General features: G+C 44.8%; 1 protein-coding gene across 11 annotated transcripts in view; it reads right to left on the reverse strand.

The window, feature by feature from the left end:
- Positions 1–238: 238 nt before the first annotated feature.
- Positions 239–21,250, reverse strand: part of ARID1B (AT-rich interaction domain 1B) — a 413,167-nt gene continuing 392,155 nt past the window's right edge. For all 11 annotated transcript variants that reach the window (XM_044761123.2, XM_044761128.2, XM_044761127.2 and 8 more), the window contains 7 exons: positions 18,726–18,864; positions 18,297–18,469; positions 12,975–13,125; positions 10,112–10,208; positions 7,906–8,689; positions 5,515–5,645; positions 239–3,365 (listed from right to left, as the gene is read on the reverse strand). In XM_044761123.2, the coding sequence (XP_044617058.2) occupies positions 1,641–3,365; positions 5,515–5,645; positions 7,906–8,689; positions 10,112–10,208; positions 12,975–13,125; positions 18,297–18,469; positions 18,726–18,864 (3,200 nt within the window). In that variant the 3' untranslated portion in view covers positions 239–1,640. The remainder of the gene's footprint in view (positions 3,366–5,514; positions 5,646–7,905; positions 8,690–10,111; positions 10,209–12,974; positions 13,126–18,296; positions 18,470–18,725; positions 18,865–21,250) is intronic.

Consider the following 21,250-nt stretch of genomic DNA (forward strand, 5'->3'; position numbering starts at 1 on the left):
TCGCTAGAGTTGATTGCTTCAGACGAAGACTCCTTAGCCAAATAATTTGAGAAAATCAAACTGTTGCTCCCCTCTGTAAAGTAGGTAACCCCTTGAAAGTCGCTCCCGACCTCAGGGCTTTGTAACGAGGGACTACGTGGGACACGGTTGTGTTCCCCTCTATGTTGTAAATAACTTGGTTACTAGGAAACCACTTTAAGGGAACTAGAACAGTATGCAAGAACACCCATCACAGTGCTTAACAAGATTTAATGTACATTTATTCTTAACATGTGGAACATATAAAGATTTTATACTGAATAAATGATATTCATTAAGCCAGAGGAAAAGGAGGAATTTACATCAAGTTTTTTTCTTGTTTTTTTTTAAACTACATTATCTTGAAATACAAATGTGGATTCTTGTCACTGAAAAATCTTTGAAGTTGTGTTTCTTCCGTTGAGTTGGATTTTTTTCTTTTTTGTCTGTACTGGTAACCATTTTCTAAATCAATCCATACGCAACCATTTCCACACCTTGATTCATGAAGCGAATTGTGATCAGCTGCTCTCCCGAAATAGAGCATGACTTTATACATACAGAAACTTGTACATTACCCTCTTTTTTTTGTTTTTTTTGTTTGTTTTTGTTTTTTGTATTTTTTCTTTTTTTTTTTGAGATATGGCCCTAATGAAAAAATATATAAAATAAAAATAAAAAATTATTTAAATCTACCATCACTTTGTAGTTACCACATCATGAAAAAGAAACTAAAAACTTTGTACTAAAAAAAAAAAAGAAAAAGAAAAAGGAAAAGAAAAAAATGAGGGTATGCTTAATGTACAACTTCTATATACATCACAGCCCATAGGCAGTAAAAAAAAATATTTAAAAAATGATTAAAGGAATTGTGAAGAACTGTCATGTGAAGATCAAATGACAGACAGCAGACAGGACAGTAGTGGTGAGGAAGCAATTTCCGTTGATCGTTGTCAGGTACGTATTTTCAATCTTAACTTAAAAAAACATTGTTTTTGCTCCTAGCCTAATGTAACCATTTTCCTGTGGAGAAACCAGTATAATTTCATAGTTGGACTACTGACTGACACACCTCCTTGAGCCCCTATACCTACATTTCTAGAAGTTTCTATTGCACAGAGCTTTGGGCGATGGGATACAAGTTTTTATTTTTTCATTGTCTGAAAATAACACGCCTAGGAAACTGATAATTTTTCACCTTTTTTGCCTCAGTGTGGTGAAATTTTCCCATCTTAGCATCTTTTGCCACAACTTTTTCCTTTAAAGTCAATTTGCTTCCCAAAAAAATGCAATACGACATGGAAAAGAACATTAAAAAGAAAATCTGTGAAAAACAAAAAGTGACCTTTGAATGCACTAGACAGCAACTTTGGTTAAAAAAACAAAACAAAATAGGAAAAAAAAACCCAAAAGGATGTACTTATACACACAGACAGCAAATATTAATTTCATAACTGTTCGAATTAATTATTTCTTTAATTCCCAATTGGTAAATAGTGAATGGGGCAGAGGAGCAAAGATTTTCTTTTCCTTCTTCTTACGCTGGATGGACAAGAACAGAAATGGCTAGTTACACGGGAGCCTCCAGTCTTCACTCACACAGCGCTGCCTTCTCACGGATGTCATAACTGCCCAATCTGAAACAGTACGTCACAGATGACAGACGCAACCAGAGAGTTCAGCACGGCCGAGATGGAGATATCCAGCAACCGGCCCTCGTGCAGAAGGAATTCCGACCGGTTCTCGTCCACTCTGGCCATAGCCAAGAGGGCCTTGGCCGCCCTGCACATCATGTCCACGCTAGGTGGTTCTAGAGGCGGGGGCTGCATGTGCATGAGGTTATGCTGGCTCTGCTGATACTGGGCCATGGTGACCCCATCCTCTAGGAAGCTTATCAAGTTTCCAATGCTCCCCTTCTGCACAGCTATTGCCCTTGCTGCCAGCGCGTCCCCTTGGGCAAGGTTCGATAAAAGCGCCATGGACATTTCTCGACAGACCGGGTTTTTGCGATCCCCAACGTACCTAACTAACGTAGCATAGAATTTCTCCTGACGACTAAACGGGGGCGTGGCCAAGATCAGGTCCACATTATTGTCCTGGATACTGAGTTTACAGAGGGTCTCCAGCACAAGTCTCTGAGGCGACAGGACAGAGTTGGGTCCCACCGTCGGAAAGGGGTCTTGAGCCTCTGCAGACGGGCACACCATCCAGTGCAGCAAGCCATCCAAAATTGGCAAGCAGATGCTTTCCGTGTAAGCAGACAAGTCTAGCTGCCCAGAAATGTTGGCTAATGTGACCAACGTGTTATCCCGTAAGACCTCGAGGCAGTCCCACCACCACTCATCTTTGCTGCAGGCCACCCCTTTGTCCTCATCTTCCTCTTTCTCGTAGGTCTGTGGCGCTCGTTTTCTCTCTGGATGCTCGTGGTGAAGAAGGATCAGCTTCCCCAGGATCAGCACCAAGCCTGGATGTTTGGACATTTCGGCGTCGTTCCCAGGCACAAAAGACAAGCTACGGACAATATTTGACACACAGATACAGCGCTTAGCCAGAGAGTCCTGCCAGTGCGCAATGGTGCAGAGAGGAGTCTCGTCTCGGCTCCTCGGCTCGTCCTCCAGCAGCTTGATGTTCCGGTGACTTTTGGCTTGATGGATACCAAAGGGAAACTTACTGCTCTCCATCTGGGCGCCAGGGTTTGCGTCTTCGGGCAGCGCCCCTGGTCGAGCGGACAGGACATCATCGATGGTCGCGATGATGCTTTTCTCCTGCTGCTCTTCGCAATCTCCTCTTCCTTCCTGCTCTTTCTTTCTACCTGCGGAGCTTAGAGGGGGAGGGGGACGCCTACGAGGGGGGATTTCCATCTTGCTCTCAAAGTGAGTCTGGATGTGCTCGGTGGTGTCCCCACCACCCAGCTGCCAGTGCAGAAGTCCGCTGTTGAACTCTTGCACACGCCCCAGCTTGTCAGATCGGTCGACCACAAACAGGTTGTTCTTTTTGACTATCTTGATGGGCAGCCTGTCAAACTTACTGGCTTGCCTGGGCTTCTCCTTTGGGTCTGCAGTGGCGTCGGGAGAGGTCACAGGCATGCTGCTCTTATCCTCGGCCTCCGCCTTTCCACCGTCTTCCTCCTCATCCTCCTCCTCGTCCTCCTCGTCATCAATACATTCAGCATCTTCGTCCTCTTTCCCGGAATCGTCCGCCAAGGACTGGCTATCATCTTTCTTTGCTGTATGGTGATCAAGTGCTTTTTGGCTGGGGTCTCCCACTTCATATTCCATAAGGATTCCAAAAATGTCAATCAGGCATTTTCTAAAGTACTCTACTAAAAGCTCGAGAAATCCGGACAACTAGAAAGGAGGAGAACAGAACAAGAAGAGAACATGTAAAATGTCATAACATCAGATTAGACTGGGAAGAGCGAACATCCTGATAGCTCTCGATACATTTTTACGATTATTTTCACGTTTTCATTCCTTTTTGGCTGAGCCGAGAAAGAGAAACTACATTATCAGTTAGAACTGCCTTCCTGAATTCTACGTTATTAACCAAACCGACATTTATCATGTTTCTCACTTGCTGCTTACTTTCCTGTATGATCGACATGAAAACCGACTTGTTATTTTCATATTTCTAATGTTATTGATGAGGGGGTGCTTTGTTGTCCTGTCTCCCTTTTTCTGGTTTAGATACAATGCACTCCTTACCGGCAGAGTGGGGAGATGCATTTTATGGACGCATTCACCCAAAGTGAGTCTGCTCTCTTCTATTATTTATCTGAGACTTGCTAGCCTGGATTTTTATGGCTGTTATTCTTAGGATTTTATGGTTATTTTTGTCTCAGGTGCCATAGGTTACTCTAATTTACGTTCTCCATATATCGTTGGGAGAAGATAATTTCAGCAATGTAGTAGCTCATAAACACAGAAAATTAAAAACAAATCAATTTAGTCCCTGATAAATGAATTAGAATGTTTCACAGAATGCAATTTTACATTTCACTTATCACGACTCTAGCTGAAAGACGAAAGCCACGATGAGAACGTGTTTTGTTTCCTTTAAGCAAATGTTTGTGTCCAGAAAACCAATATATTCCATGATTAGCAATCGCCCAGCTCCCGTCCCTCAACAGGCACACCACCACATTCAGGGAGGATAAACGGTAAGTGAGTAATAGAAAGGTTTCGTTAATGATGGTGTTACAGAAATCAACCATACTTTCATATCCTGCTGTCAATTCCTGAAAGTGGGTTTGAAACAGTAAATAAGAAGTGAGCGGAAATCCACGTACCAGCCATAAAGTACTTGCTTTTAGGATATGATGGCATAATTTTTCAAGTGGAGGTTTGTGTTCCACGCCCCTCCCACCCCCAAGTTTACTTTTTCCCAGGGTGGGGGCAAGGGAAGGTGGGGGAGCAATGCTGGTTCTGAAGACATGTGATCAACAGCAGTTCACCTGCCTAAGGATGAAGCTCATTACTCTAGCAAAGGCAGTCTAAGTTTTTTACATACTTCTGTTAAAATGGACTTCATGCAGGGCTTACGGCCTTATTAATAACTTTCTATCTCCTGAAACCTTGCCTTTCAGGGCTGTGATGACAACTTCAGTGAGAGAAGAAAGAGGAGGGAGAAGCTTCTGGTCCTACTCAATAGAAGCAAGCGAATGAGGAGTTTTGGCTTTTTTCACCAAAAGCAGAGAGTTGTTCACACACAGCAGGGAAAATAACCTTTTCTCATTTTTGTTTCTAAATATTTCTTTAAAAGTTTTTAGCTCAGTTGACTCTTGGGCGTTTTTCCGAACCCTCAGCTCCCCTTCTCTCTTCTAAAGCGATTATGCTGGAATCGACCTTCAGCCGAGCACTGCATAAAGGGGAGCTTAAAGCTCATTAAAAGTGGCAGGCTCTCAAATGACGGCTTCAAAACAACCTGGAGAGAGGCAGAAACGAGGGGAAGGACCAAGAAACGAGTCCGGCCTTGAGTTCATGACTGTTTTGGCTGAATGATGGGCACACGGGATTCATTAAACTGTTCTCTCCACCTCTACATATATTACACATTTTCTGTAATTTTTGTTTAATTAAAAGAATGACATTAGGTTCCCCTGGAAAGTAGAGTGATGTCCCATTGCAAGCTACATATCCAGCACTGACTACAGTCAATAATTTTATGTTACAGGTGGATTAATCCCCATTGGCCTGCTAACACTCATTCTAAACAACAATTTAATTTTACTACCATCATCTATTGCACACACACAAGATCACTGTTTTCTTATGAGAAACATAGGTGTGTGTGTACCGACACTAAAGTTTGAAATGAATTATGATTCCAGACTAGACCTTCAGACACCTCTACGTTCGTTGGCGTTGGTTTAACACAACTACAAAGATAAACAAGGTTAGGCGGTGGGTGCTCATCACGGTGGGCATCCGTTAAAGCGTTACACACGACTTAATTTTCTTACTCTAATCTGGTCCCAGTTGGACTGGGGCTGCTTACCTGGGAGAGATTGAAAGTAGCGACAGTGCTGTCATCATAGAGAAGAATATTAATAGTGTCCAAAGCCCACGTACTTTCAGCCAAAAGACCTGACTTAAGGGACATCATCACACGCCAGGCCTCAGGAGTAACTACAAAACAGGGCAGAGAACGAGGATATGGTTAATATTAACTCAATGCACAAAAGAAGAAAAAGTAACAAAAGGATAAGAAAAAAGAAGTGGAATGTTCAGTTAAATACTGATTTTAAGCAAACGTTCTGAGGAATAAACACGATCGTTTCCAGATTTTAAAGGGAAGGTGATGGCTTTACTAAAACACTTTTGTTGTTTAAGATGTTTTTTAAAAATTTATTTTATTTTTTTTTTTGAGGAAGACTAGCCCTGAGCTAATATCTGCTGCCAATCCTTCTCTTTCTGCTGAGGAAGACTGGCCCTGAGCTAACATCCATGCCCATCTTCCTCTACTTTATGTGTGGGACGCCTGCCACAGCATGGCTTGCCAAGCGGTGCCATGTCCGCACCTGCGATCCCGACCAGCGAACCCCGGGCTGCTGAAGCGGAACATGCGCACTTAACCGCTGCACCACCGGGCCGGCCCTTGTTTAAGATCTTTTTGCTTTGTGGGTTAAACACGAGCCCAAGTGCTTCCAGAGGTGGCAGTGGTTAAGCTCAAATGGTCCTTTCTCATCGCCCGCTTCTGTCTTTTAGCCTCTGACAGAATTTGTAATGACGCATCAGAGCTTTAATAATTGAGTCAACCCAAAAAATGGTATTTGTCTTCTCCGGCCAGCTCCATTCACAAATGTCTCAAGGTGGCATCTTCAGACGGCTGGCAAATATGCAGAATGGAAGCAAAATGTAATTCCCAAACAGCACATTCTCTGATAGAAACTCGGGATTTTCCCATGCTGTCCTCTTCTATTTCTGAGCTCCTGACCTCAGAACGCGCTGTCGACGAATAACAGCACTTCGAACGTTCAGAGTTTCGAAGAGGCAGGCCTGAGCCAGAGAAGGGGAAACAGAGGGTTGTACTTCTGTTTTCCCCGTTCCTGTTACTGAAGACGACAGAGTGATGAGATAAAACATTTGCAAGATTGCCGTAAGATGGGGCGAGAGGAGGAGCCCTATCGTGTGTCTGAAATTTCAGCAGAAGCCGGCCCAGGAAAGCAGCAGGCCCCAGGTGCCAGCAGACCCGTGCAACCAGAACTCACCACAGGCACAGCCAACACCAGGCGCCAGGAGGAAGCACGTGTGTGGAGGGGAGGGGACTGTGGGTTTCCACCTGTATTTTAATTTCACCTACTTTTCCAATTTTCTGAGATAGGTACACAATACTTTTATAATAGAAAAAGCAAATATTCTTTTTTAAAAAGGAACACAAATTTCCGTAGGCTGAAGACAAATACTGGTATAACGTGCGCTAAGAAATTTTATAAAAATTTAAATATATGTTTATGTAAACATATATACACACAAATATATGTGCATATTTTTACATATATATTTCCATATATAAGATGGTCCCGTGTCTGTATCTTTTTCTCGCCTCCAGCAGCCCTCTCTCTATAAAACTCTTGACTTTTCTCCCCTTCTCTCTCTCTATATCTCCTTAATGTCCAATGATTGAAAACATCTTTAATTTAGTATCTTTAATTTTTCTAATCACTGCAAATGATTTCAAGGCAAGTGATTTTGGAAAATTTTTTTTTACATAACTGAGATCTATAATGTCCTTTGCTGTATTAAAAGTACTTTAAACATAATGCAGAAGAACTGTGCATTCCCAGATAGTCCAGAGCTCTAATTAGTCCTCAGAACATCCGAAATAGGATGAACGGCACCATCGCATTCTACTGAAAGAGTGCCTTGCCTCCTATCTACCAGTGCTGTGCGGGTTACATCGATTCTGTGCATCATATCAAATTCCATGTATCACACCATATATCTACCTATGTAGCATATTCAGGCTTCTACTTTCTCCCAGGGAAACTCACTGTCTGTATGTTGTCACCAAAACCACAGAGTGGCTGGCCTTCAAATTTTCCCAGGCCACCTTAGCGCACACACTGCATTGCTTAAGGTCAAATCTTTAAGCCCAGACGTACTACGTAGTTACTGAGGATTCCATGGTCTCTCCCCTGGAGCTCTGCTCTCTCACAATAATGCTCACATGTAAAAACACTATTTTAATTCACACTCTTCTCTGGCACTCTTGCTTGACTCAGATTAGTGGCTTCCAACTACTGCTCCCACACAAAAACACGTCTTGCTGGGTTGGAGTCCTAAGAATGTCACCCCTCTGGGATTAACAGGAACTACGTCTAACTAAAGTAAACTTCTAGATCACAGCGGGAACTCCTTGCAGGCACAGAGCCTGGGGAACGCTCACCGATGTCTTTTGAGGTAATCTTTCGCCTTTGTTTCAGGACAGGCTGCGATGCTTCTACAGAGCCAGGCGGAAAGGTAATCTCCCGTCTGATCGGGGGTGGCTGGGGGGGCGGCCCCGTGACCTGGGACGTGGGCACGGTGGGCATGACCTTCTGCATCTTCATAGAGGGCAGAAAGGGAGGCTTGCTGGGAGACATGCGGCTCTCCAGGGAGCGCTGGAAGGAGGCGGGGCTGGGCGCCCTGGAGATGTGGTTCGGCAGTGATGGTGGCGTCTGGTAGGATGGCTGAGGCGGGCGCGTGATGGGCTGCATGGAGGCTGAAGAGGACATATAAGGCTGACGTTGGCTGACGTGAGAAGGCCACTGGCTCTCGTGATTTATCCTTTGATCAGGTACCATCATATCATCCGTGCGGTTCATGCCCGGATAAGGAGGTGCCTGTGCAGGGCCACCCGGGCCTTGCCTGTTCTGGTAGGGATAAGGCATATCGTTGCGTGTCGCCCACAGACTCTGCTGAGGCCCTTCGCTGGAGGACGACTGCATTGGGCCGCCCATCATCTGCGGCGGGATCCCGTGCGGCTGCATCTGCCCTGGGCCCTGCATCCTCTCTCTGTTGTAGGGGTACGGATATTGCCCCTGGATGGGCCTCCTGTCCGGGCCGGAGTAGGAGGCCCCGTACTGGTTGTACATCTCCTGCTGCTGGTTGCCGTACTGCATGCTGTACGCGTCCCCCTCGTGGCGTTTGGCTGGAGGCCCGTACATGCCGTCCACATGGCGCTTGTAATTCTGAAATTCACATAAAGACGAGTCACACCGATGTGCTTTTCCAGGTACAATCGCACACTTCAATTATGCAAAATCATTATTACCTGGTGGAATGTTCATTTCACAACGAATAAGGGAAGCTCTGAGAACAGCTAAGGACTAACAATTTACGTCCTATATTTCAGTATCATATAACGCCATGTCACGTACTCCAAGAGGGCTTCCAAAGATTGTTTCCAGGTGTCTAAAATGTTCTGTGGGTGAAAAAAAAAAAAGGCTTCTCTCCTGTACCTCCAGGGCTGGAATACTGGGGGAGTGTGGTGTCGGGACACCGCGTGGGCAGCGCTGGACAGGGGTGTGGAGCTACACGAAGACAGCCTCAGTGGGCAGAAGGATAACTCTCACCAGAACGGATAGAGCATTCTGAGGGCCAGCCTGAAAGGCTCCCGGATTACACAGATTTCTGAGGCCTAATTTACAGAAAAGCACTGTGCACGGACGGGATCTGGCTCCTCAGACTGGACACATGCTACCCTGCCCCCCGACACTCTACAGCCCCTGCCCCGACTTCCAGCTTGTCCACAACTCTCCCATGAAAGCTGCCGGCCCCGGCCTCTGAGGACGGGGAAGGGCGCAGCCTGTTACTAAGCTCTCCTCTTGGGGACACCAGGGGGACCAGCGCTTGATCAGGGTGGGAGGCCCCTGATGTGAGTAAGATGCTGACGTATTAATTAGTGTTCTTTCACTTTAGTTGATTTAATAATATAACCCACTGTGCGTACACGCTCCAGTAAAACTAAATAAATGTTTAAAACCTCCCCTATTTTATAAGAGGTCTCAGACCTAAAATGCTGCTTAGAAATAGCAGATTCCTGGGTCTGAAAAGCCACAGCGTGATGTGCAATTCTCTGCATCATAGTGGTAGCTGTAAGGTGAAGATTTTGCACAAACTGTCGCCTCTGAGCTGCAATGGCTGCATGAACCAGCACAAACCTATCCTATGCGGTCAAAATAGGTGGGGGTAATATCTTAATTTTAAAAAGCCAATTAACTTTCAGTATTAGTAGATAATATTTTAAGTTGTTTTTTCTACATATCCTCTTTAAAACATATTGACAAATTTCTGTTCTAAAATGGCGTTTGATACGATAGTACACACAACAGACACACGTTTCAAATATACTTGAGTTTCTTATTATTTACAAGGATGAGTGCCCTTAACTTCTTACAACATGTTATATTTGTTTCAGGATACCATCTATCAAGAGCTATTTTTAATTTGCTGACATCAAAATCCTAAGAATATCTTCTGGCATCAACAAATATATCGTGATTGTTCAATAAACCGAATCATCTTGTTACGCTTCCTAAAACACTTCTGAAGCAACCCGAGTTTGAGTTTTAAACAGAAAGCACAGAGCTGTACACCGCTCGCCAACTCACCGGCTGCTGTGGATACAGGCCCGGCTGGTGTCCTCCATATGCTGGCTGTCCTGAGGGAGGGCCCTGGCCCGGGTACTGCTGCCCGTAAGGTTCATGCCTGGAACGAGGCATCCGAAGAAAGCTTCATTTACAAAGGACTTCAGGCCAAGAGGGAAATGAACAGCCCATTTCTGGAAACTTTTCCCTAAACAGCCGTCCTTCCTTCACCACACACATCTCCCAACAGGCACTCTGGGCAGCAGCACTTGAACTTTCAGCAAGAAGGATGGGAACACCCATTTTGGGAACGCTGCCAATCCCTGGCGAGTAGGTGTGACAGGACTCCTGCAGGACAGGCCAGCCTCGCTCTAAGGGGAGGCCCTGCCCACCCGCCCAAGTTCCGGGGACGTCCGGCAGCACTGGGATGTGAGGTCTTAGTGAGAGCAAGAAACAAGAGAAAGAATCCGAGAAGCAAGCAGCATTTCCAGGAGTACCAGAACGTGGACACAGAATCGGGGAAAATGTTGCTACTTCTCACTTTCTTATTGTGAGTATCAAATGTCCAAATTTCTAAAGGGACACTTCAAAATTACTCCCAACGATACTGAGTTGGCTAATAATTGTATAGATATAAGTATTCAAATTTTCAAAGTCCTATGACCGTAAAAGGCTACAGAAAAGAATAACAGGGACGATTTGCATGTATAAATGGGAATGAGCAATACATTTATTTTTCAATTTCTACTATATTGAGAAGTTAGAAATACCATAAAAAGTAGCCTGGTTTAGTTAGTATACTGAATCTTGTAAGAAGGAATACTTGGACTGACTATATTCTTAAACTGATCAAGGATTGAGTATAAGAAAGAAAATAAACGAATTTTGAGAATATCACATGTAAAACAGACACAAGGGAAGTTCTTGCCAAGGACACTGACATCTAGAAGGAAGCTTAGAGCTAAGAGGAAAGAAATATAATGGACATAAATCAAATTTACGCTGAACAAGTCTACTTTGCGAAGAGAAAACTGAGCAATGCAGTAACGCCCTCTCTCCAATGTGGGAGAGCCAAAGTGACTTTTAAACCAAGGCGGTGCAATGTTCTAGAACGCATTCTAGAAGAAACAGAAAAGTACATTTGCTTGGGTTCCTTTAAGAACATATGTCCCAGGACAACTGTTCTTCTAATCTCATCAACCAAAAAAAAAAATCAATAGCTTTTCCTGGACCCTCAAAAACCAAATTTAAGTAAAATCCTTGATTCGGGACACTCAGCGTTACACAGCAGTGAACTGATTCCTGCAGACACCACAGACGAACATTCACCACACTTATAGCCAGGGTAAGAATTAGAAGCCTAGATTTTTAAATGACTATCAGAAAGTTTTATATCACTTTGAGCACGTGACGGCCTTGTAATCTCAAGAACCAGGCTCACAGAAAATGCCAGAAAGAAATCCTATTTGGTAAAATATTGATTTTCAAACGTTTTTTCCCTTTGTATCAAACCAGGAAAGCCTTTTCACGATGTAACCGCTCCCTATGACCCCAGCATGTGGACTGATGAAAGGCGGCGGCTCTGGCCGGGGTGGTCTCTGAGGAGCAGCATGCACCCGATTCTGAAGCAAACAGTCGAAAGCCGTCCCTGTCCTGAGGGACGCCAACGTGGCTACGGCTAGGAAAAGAGCCTTCTATTATGCCTCCGTGTTTTTCCTTTAAAGATCACCAATATTATACTAAAGGCTTCGTTTCGGAGCACCTCTCTATGAGGGAGGTAGAGGACACACGAACCCAGGGAAGGGAGCTTCTGTTGCAAGTATTAAAGTCCGGGGCCGTCTTCACACAGAGGAGCGGCCCTAAGCCACTGTTTTAGGAAGCAGTCTTCTGTTACTTCTCAGGGACATGTCAGTGACTTTCCTTCTAGTATATTAAAAATAAATCTGGAGGCCAGCCTGGTGGCGCCATGGTTAAGTTTGCACACTCTGCTTCAGGAAGCCAGGGTTTGTGGGTTCGGATCCTGGGCGTGGACCAACACAGTGCTCATCAAGCCATGCTGTGGCGGCATCCCACATACAAAATAGAAGAAGATTGGCATAGATGTCAGCTCAGGGCCAATCTTCCTCACCAAAAAAAAAATTGAAGAAAAAAAAAAAAATCTGATCAGTACTGCAACCTAACTTGCCATAATAATGTCAAGATGCCACCCTGAAAAGCAGCTCCAGTGAAGCCTGTGCAGTGGCTCTTCCCAAAGATGTTCATTAGGGAGCAAAGCATTCTCTCTGTTTAAAACATTCATAGGGAAGAATGCAAACACCATAAAAAACAACACCTGGAAGATCTTTCCAAGAACCCATTACAGCCCCGAGTCTGCAGAAAGCCCAGTGCGGCTACCACTGCACAGACGTTCCCCAGGGAAGAAACGCTGGTGGGAGGGAGGAGGGGAGGGGCTGGAAAACCCACCAGCTCTTGGGAGTTCCCGAGACGAGCCACACTTGGAAGCTGGGGTGTGAGTCTCAGTGTGGTGACAGCGGCTGCCTCCAGGGGGCATCTGGGTGCTGAGAGGACGGCCATTACTTGGGACGGCCCTGGCGCTGGAGTTCCCAGGGAGAAGATTCCTGCCATGGCCAGCCCGGCCCCAGCAAATTTCTAATTTATGCTTTTGGGCATTTGCTTATAAAAACACAGCTGCACTTGGCTGCCTGGGGACAAAGTCCTGGTACAGCTGTCGACAGAAGGCAGCTATCTGACACCACCCTCCTTATTAACTTCAGCAGGAGAGGCGACACTGTAAGTTACTATGGGTTACTAGGGCTCGGAAGTGTGCGCGTGTGAGGAAAGCAGAGTTTCTAGGAAAGCATCTCGTCACATCTCAGAAGACACTCACCTTCGGTCGTAACTGGCTCCATAGGGAAACTGCTGCCGCTGCCCCAGGCCCAGACTGGACATGGCTCCAGAGGGACTTTGGTTATACATGTCCTGCATGCTGCTAGTGGGCATCTGTCCTTGCGTCATGAAGGGCTCACTACTTCCAGGCACTGCAATATTTTCAATAACAGACAGAAAATTAAGCATTTTCAGAAGTTAAAGGCCCCAAACGTTGCTTTCCAGTCATTTCTGTTCTCCTTACTATGACAGGCATATACCCTATCCTTAATGTGGCTGACGACAATACAGAAGGAAGAGCCTAAGGTTTGGGGTCAGGAGAGGCCCCAAGGTGCCCTCACGCCAAGGACATGCCTCGTATGAGCCCCTCCCTTTGAGTGTGGGAAGAACCTATGAATGCGACAGGATATTGCTCTCATGATTACATTACATCATGGGGTAAAAGGGATTTCACAGATGTAACTACGGTCACTAATCAGCTGACTGTGAGTTAACCAAAAGGGACATCATCCAGGTGTGCCCTTCACATCCCCGTGTAGACATCAGAGATACTCTCCCGCTGGCCTTGAAGAAGCAGCTGCCACGGCCCCCAGAGGACAGTCAACGAGACAATGGAACCTCAGTCCGACAACTGCAAGGAACCGAATCCTGCCAGCAACCGGAACGAGGTTAGAAGAGAACTCTGAGCCTCGGATGAGATGGAGCCTGGCTGACACCCTGACGTCTGCTGTGTGAGACCCTGAGCTGAGACCCCACAGGAACACAAGATCATCAGTTTATGTTGTTTTCAGCTGCTAAGTTTGTGGCAATTTGTTACTTGGTAATACAGAGAACCAACACAGGTGCGGGTCCACAGTTACTTGGCTAAGTCACTAAACTTCTGAGTTGAATTCCTCGTCTATAAAACGAGGCTGGCAGTACCATCTCGTGGGGTGGTTGTGAGGAAGAGACGAACCACACCTATAAATACAGCTCCTTTCCCTTGTAGGGAGAGAAAAGTGAAAACCTCGACATAAACACCCACCACTGACTCGCTCCAAAATCAGGATAATGCAAATCACTAGGGAGTTCAGAACAGCTCGAGAACGGATGAGACACAACTATTTCTATCGGGGGTAGAGTGGCAATTAGGTCAAATATGCAAATTAGCATCAGCTCAGAGCCTGAAGGAAATTGGGTCAAGTCTAGAAACTTGCCGGTGGGCAAATTAAACATTTTAATGCAAATCTTAATTGATACACGGCACTACTATCTTTCTTCATCCTGTGAAGGTTACTTTTATGTTACGTGAGGCAAAAGCTGACTAAACTTTTGTGAGCTGCTAACACTGGTTAGGCTGGTAGAGGGGAGCCCACGAGGAAGCCCAGTACTCGGGGAATGTCTTCTGCTGTGCCACGTGCTTTCACAAACTTTATCTCACTGGATCTCACGTCAACCTGTAGTAGAACCAGTTTTGATGTTACTTTCCATTTTATAGATGTAAAAACAGAGAGAGACAGAAATTAATGGGGGTAATTAAAGTTAAATAGCTTAACTCTCTAATACATAAAGAGTTCTTAAAAATCAGTAAGAAAAAAAGACAATCCAATTTAAAAAATTTGCAAACACAAAAGTGGACATTCACAGGAAAAGAAGAATCAATGGCCAATCAATGTATGAAAAGACAGGTGACCTCACCAATGATTAAAGAAATTCAAGTTAAAACAATTATGAAGCTTTATTTCCCCCCCAATCTGATCGGCAAACATTAAAATGACTGATAATAATCATTCTCAGTATGAGAGTGAGGACTCGCATACTCTTACATACTCATGTTAAGAGTATCACATTGGCCTAACTTTGGCCAATACCTGCTATGACAGGCTTTGCTTTGAGAGAAGCTTTGAGAGAAGCTTCCCCAGAGAAGCACCTCTCCAGGTATTCCCTCTGAGGTCCCCCCACAGTGAGTCTGGGCTTGGTCATGTGACCTGCCTTGACCAATGGGGCACTGGCAAGTGTGATGCGGCAGAGGCCTGTGGGTGCTGGCGACTGGGGCTTGTCCTCTTAGATTGCTCCTTCTTGGGACCTGTCCACCGTGTCCTGAAGCACCCCAGAAGCTCCATAGCAAGACCCCATGGAGGAGGCCCAGGGGCCAACAGCTCCAGTTGAGTTCCCAGTAGAGCCTCAAGATGGCACCAGCCACGCACTCAAGTGACATCCCAGCTCCAGCAGACCTGTCAATCAGGCTTCCAGATGAGGACAGCTGCCTCAGTGCCCCGACGGACAACACACGGAGCAGAGAGCCACCCGCCACCACAGGACTGAGAGATACAGCGAAGCGCTGTCGTTTAGAGCCACTAAGCTCTGCGGTGGTTTCTCACATAGTAAAAGATACTTAGTAAACTGAAAAACAGTTCATATCCTTTGATTCAGTTATTCTACTTCTAGGAATCTATTTCACAAAACACTCTTGCAATTGTGAAAAAATAGCTGTACTTCAATAATCATTGCGTCATTGTTTATACCAGCAAAATATTATGAAACAACCCATCCGTTACTAGAGCACTGAAACTAGAAAGCAGGATCAGGCGTACAGATATTAATAGACATTCAAAATATACTGTTAAGTTAAACAATACATAAATATTCACTTATTGTTGATTTATAATTAATCCGTCAATCCCTCAATTAGCGATGAGTTAAGTGAACAGGCGGGCAAAGGAGGCAGGCGGACAGGTGAGGCCAAAGCAGCTCGGGGACAGGAGTCTTAGACGAGGCCCTTTTATCCACTCCTCCACCACCCTACAGCTCAACGGCAGGAGCAGCAACGAGAACTAGGAGCATGCTTTCCACTGATGTTTGTCGTTGAATAAAAAGTCAGAGTACCACCACGTTCACTGACAGAATAAGGTGAGCAGAGGAAGGCAGAACTTCAGGATAACAGGGATAAGGCTGTAAGAAAATCTGTTTCCTGTGAGTTTTCTGTTTATCTGTTCTAATTTGGTACCAAATATACCAGCCCTGGAAGGTAGCAGGTGAGCTGAACTATACCAGGGAAATGTGAGCCGGAGCATCCTTCTGAGCCACTGTATCACTTACACGGTTGATGAAAACACATTACACAGCCGCATAGCGCCGAGCCAGGTAATCCAGTCACCCCCCCACCCCCACCCTCCCAACTTCATTTTTGCAATAAGAAATATCGTGGGCATAGGGAAAGAAAAGAAACACAACTCTCGCTGTCTCATACAGCATATAGGTAGGATACCGGAATGGTTCACAATAACTCTTAAAGGCAGATTCCAAACACTACTAATTATTTTTGCCATGTTACGGTCATATTTTCAGAATCTAAAAATGTGATACAACCACAAAGAGCACTAACAAAATGTTCCTCCTAGCATCTCATACCGCTAGAAAAATAGCCACCTCCAACATTCACAAAGATTTTTTTGCATTTCTGAGCTTACGGATTTATTGCATGTTCCGCAAAATCTTTGCCTGGAATAAGCAGCTTGGAAACTTCTTAAAGGAAAAGTTATCGATTATCTTGCGTTATGTAACAGAATCCTGAAATACTATATATGAAATATAATCTCATTTGTTAATTAAATGGTATATGTTTAATATTTGAAATTTTGCGATGGTTCTTTATTTTTCATGGCTCCATCATACCTGTGAAAACCATGGCTTCGGGCTTTCTGCTTCTTTCTAGTTAAGACAATGTATCAAGAAATTCATGTGCCCCAAACATCTAAATACAACGGAAGTACGATTATTTAATGGATCCCAGAATAAGTACTTCCATAAAAATATTACTATTTTTCTGAATTTTTTTCAATAATATTCACATCAGCCTCAATTTCACCAATTTGGAAGAGCGTCAAAAAGCCCTTGGCGCCTGTGTGCCATGGGAGGAGCTCAGGGCAGAGGTTTAGACGGCCACAATCTCAGCGCTCAGTCAAAGCTGGGGGCAGATAAGCACAAAGGAAAATCCACCCTGGTGTTCGCTCCCGTCAATCAGAACTCTCCCACACTCTCCTGGTGCTCTCAGCATCCCACAGTTGTCGGCACCGTTTCTCTGCTTAGTTCTCCAAAATTATTCCTAATTCCAATGCTCCGCCCAGCTCGGCATACACCCTACCACCTACCGCTCAACACACCAAAAGTCAGCTCTGGATTTCCTCCTGTATCCCGCTCATTCCCCAGCGGTCCGCATCCCAGGGGGTAACATGAACCTCTATCTCCCTCTCTACCCTGGCCCCTTCCCCAAGGCCACGTCCCAGGCGGTAACGCCCTCACCTCCCAGTCACCATCTCTCGGTTCTTCCCTTTAACCCCTACATTCGATCCATCAGCATGGCCCTTGCTTCTACCTCGGAAACACGTAATGAGCGTGTCCACCTCTCTCTCCACGGTTGGTATCTGACTCCCCCCCTCTTCTCTCCCCTGGACCATCGCAGTGGTGTCCCCAGCTACTCTATCTTCTCTCCAATACACTCTCCACCCATAGCCAGTTGTTTATTTATTTATTTTTAACAAAAAGCCTAGGTCACTTCCTGCATAACATCTCTCAGGGGGCGAGGGTAAAACCCAGAGTCACCCTGTGCCTCTGAAGGCGGACAGGCTCTGGCCCCGAGAGCCCCGATGGCCTCAGCCTGCCCGCCACCACCGCCCCCCCCCCCCCATTATGCTCCTGAAGTCTCCCACCTCCTCCAACACGCCAGGCTCGCTCGGGCCTCCCCCACTCCCTGCTCTTCTCTGACCGCCCCCTCATTCTTGGGTCTCAGCAGAGAACTGGCATCTCCTCAGAGCCCTCCCCTCCGGACCACCCTCGCTAAGGAGACCCCTTCCCCCTACTGTCCCCGGCCCTCAACATCATTGCTCTTCGTGTCCTTTCGTCCTTTTCGTTTCCTTTCTGTTGGTTTCTTTCTTCCATTAACCACCATCTTTAACTATCTATTTGTGGCTTAGCTTAGTTTCTTTCTGTCACTCCATGAGGGACTATGTCTGATTTGCCAATACTACCAGCCAGCACTAGCCCCGTGCCTGGCCCGTGCTGTATAACCATCCCCACACTGACACCACGCACCTTACTATAGGGCTCTATGTGCATTAACTCAGTTACTCCTCACAACACCCATTAGGCACGTTATATTATTATCCCAATTTCTAGATGAGGAAAGTGAGGCACAGAGACGCTAAGTCCTTTGCCCAAGGCCAGACATTTAGCAGGTTGGGGAGCTGGGACTCAAATGTGTCTCGAATGGGTAAGGGAATCGGCTGGGGATGGTGGAGAGAAGAATGCCCTCTGGACTAAGCCAGCAGAGTTCTTCTGTATCTACCTTTTCTCATTCCACCAAAGGGGTCCTTGTTGGGTTCATAGGGCATCCTGCCCATCACATCTGGCATGCTCATGCCCTGCTGGTACGGGGCGCTCGGAGTCATGGAGTTCCGTTTGGGGAACGATGCATCGCTGGCGTCGGAGAATGGGTCGTGCACACTGACTGTACTGCTTCTAAAGAGATGAGAAAAAGGAAAGCTTCATCATAGAGCAGGAGTTCCTTCCAAACACGTCCTCAGAAAATAAGCCAATCTTGTCTGGAAACACAAAAACCATCCAAAATAGATTACATCAATAAAAGTGGTAGTAATCAACACTTAAAAACTCACCAGGGAGTACTAATTCTTTTCCTTATAAAGTTTGCTCCAGAAAATGAAAAGACAGACAAATCTGATGTTTACATATGGCTCACACAGTTCTTTCAACATACCTTCCACCTTGCATTGGGGTCATCTGTCCGTGAGGGGTAGAGGCTGGCGTAGGTGGCTTCAGGTCACCTGGAACCTCTGCCATCGAATTACTGCCAGTTGACTGGGGGGTCTGTGGACCTTGCAAGGATCCTGAGTTAGCTGATGGCAGTAAGTACCAAGAGAAAATGGGGAAGAAAAAGAAAAACAGAGATTATCAAAGTAATCATCTTTGTTAGTTATTAAGGAAAGAAAACAAGATACCACCTTATTAGAAATAGTAACCATATCCATTGCTGTTAAAGATGTAAAATTAGTTGCTCTTATCTTTTTTTTTTTAAAGATTGGCACCTGAGCTAACATCTGTTGCCAATCTTCTCTTTTCTTTTTTTTTCCCTTTCTGCTTTTTCTCCCTAAATCCCCCCAGTACATAGTTGTATATTTTAGTTGTGGGTCCTTCTACTTGTGGCATGTGGGACGCTGCCTCAACACGGCCTGATGAGTGGCGCCAAGTCCGCGCCCAGGATCCGAACCAGCGGAAACCCTGGGCTGCCGGAGCGGAGCGCGAGCTTAACCACTCGGCCACGGGCCTGGCCCCTCTTTTATTGAAACTGAGGTATAATTGACATGTAACATTACATTAGTTTCAGTAGTACAATAATTCGATATTTGTTTATACTGCAAAATGATCACCACAATAAGTCTCGTTAACGTCCGTCGCTATACAGCTACAATTTTTCTTTCTTGTCATGTGAAGTACTCTTACATCATTTATAGCGAAAATTAGTAAAAGCTTTTTCTAGTTAACTCTTTGACAACAAAGAGTTAGGGTTCATTTGTGAACCCTAGAACATACTTATCCCCTTTGACTTGGTATTTGCTTTCCTATTTATTCCAAGAAAATAAACTCCTATAAAAAAGGTTTTAGGCAGAAAAATGTTTATTTCAGTGTTGTTTATAATGCAGATAATCTAAATATCTGAGAATAAGGAAAAAAGGGATGAAAATTTTGGTCATATAAATTTGATGGACTATTGTGCTGTTTTAGAAAAAAATTAGAAAAATTAGTTCTGAGTCTTAGGCAATCAGAAATGTTTAAGTTGAAAAGCAATGACACAAGTCAATAATGAGCCTTGTAGCATTTCAATACCTTCTTAACGTCTGCATGTGTCTATGCTCTGTCACTAATAGTCATTTTTGGAGCTATGAAATCAGATTTATTATTACAAAACATAAGTCATACTGGTTTGGGGTTCTTTAATTTCATTATCAGAGTTCTAAGATTTAGCTTTAACTGTAATTACATTATAGTAACAGAGCTCAGAACTGAGCAGATCTTTTCAAAACAAGTGGGATTCTTAAAAAAATTAACTTCCCCTTATAGGAAAAACATAAAAATTTTAAGGGCTCCTTCTTCGTCATTGACCACAGTCCTTCACACGCTGGGTGTTCAACAGATAATGGTTTCATTTATTAATTAAGTACTTATTGAATAAAATAATGTGTTTACTACAGAGCAGGCTCTTTTCTAAGCTTGGCTGGCCCAGTGTGCCAAACCGAGAAAAAAGACAAAATTCCCTGCCCTCACGCAGTTTACAATAACTACTTTTGGAACCACACAAACGACAGAATTACTAGCTGCTTTGTAAATAACAGTATCTGTTATTATCTATGCAGTTCCTTTCCTATGAAGTTCTCAAGGCTCACTACAACGATCACCACCCACATTTTACTGTAGAGGAAACAGTTAAATCATTAGAGATTAGAGAGTGTGCTATGAAGGAGTCAGAAATGGAAAAGAGTCTATCAGTTCTTCTCAGAAAACCTCAGCTGAACACAGACATCTCTAGCGAGATCAGGTTGGCCAGGTCCCGGCCTGGTCCGGAATGAACACTCATGACTGGTCAACAGGGCTGTGCATTCTGCATATCTCCCCTGGGTGCCCAGGACTAGAGTGACTCAGGGAAGTGCTCAGAGATGACAGGAAGATTTTTTTTTTTGGTGAGGAAGATTGGCGCTGAGCTAACATCTGTTGCCCATCTCCCTCTGTTTTGTATGTGGGATGCCACCAAAGCATGGCTCAATGAGCAGTGTGCAGGTCTGTGCCCAGGATCCAAATCTGCGAACCCCAGGCCGCCAAAGTGGAACGCACGATCTTAACCACTACACCACTGGGCCGGCTGCAGGAAGATTTACTATTAATGGAGAGATCTTTTTAGGTGTAGATATCTTAAAAGGAAAACTTACTAACTCCTGCTTATACAGCAAATTTTGGTGAATCCTTAGAAACACATATTACAAAGGTAAATGCAATAAAAGAAAAAAGTAGTCTTTCATAAACATATACGGTTAATCCTACAGATGTGACTGCCCCACACAGCTGGCAGGAGAAACACTGGCTTCTGAAATCGAGGACCAGACCACAGAGCAACATGTACGGCTTCCCTGAAAACACAGCTCGCAAGGCCGTGATTTCAGAATGACCCTTATTTACAAGTATTCACATCTACAGCTAATAAAAAAAAAAAAGGAAAAATTCTTCCCTCTT

Source organism: Equus asinus, chromosome 1 (genome assembly GCF_041296235.1).
Source record: "Equus asinus isolate D_3611 breed Donkey chromosome 1, EquAss-T2T_v2, whole genome shotgun sequence".
NCBI classification, from domain to species: Eukaryota; Metazoa; Chordata; class Mammalia; order Perissodactyla; family Equidae; genus Equus; species Equus asinus.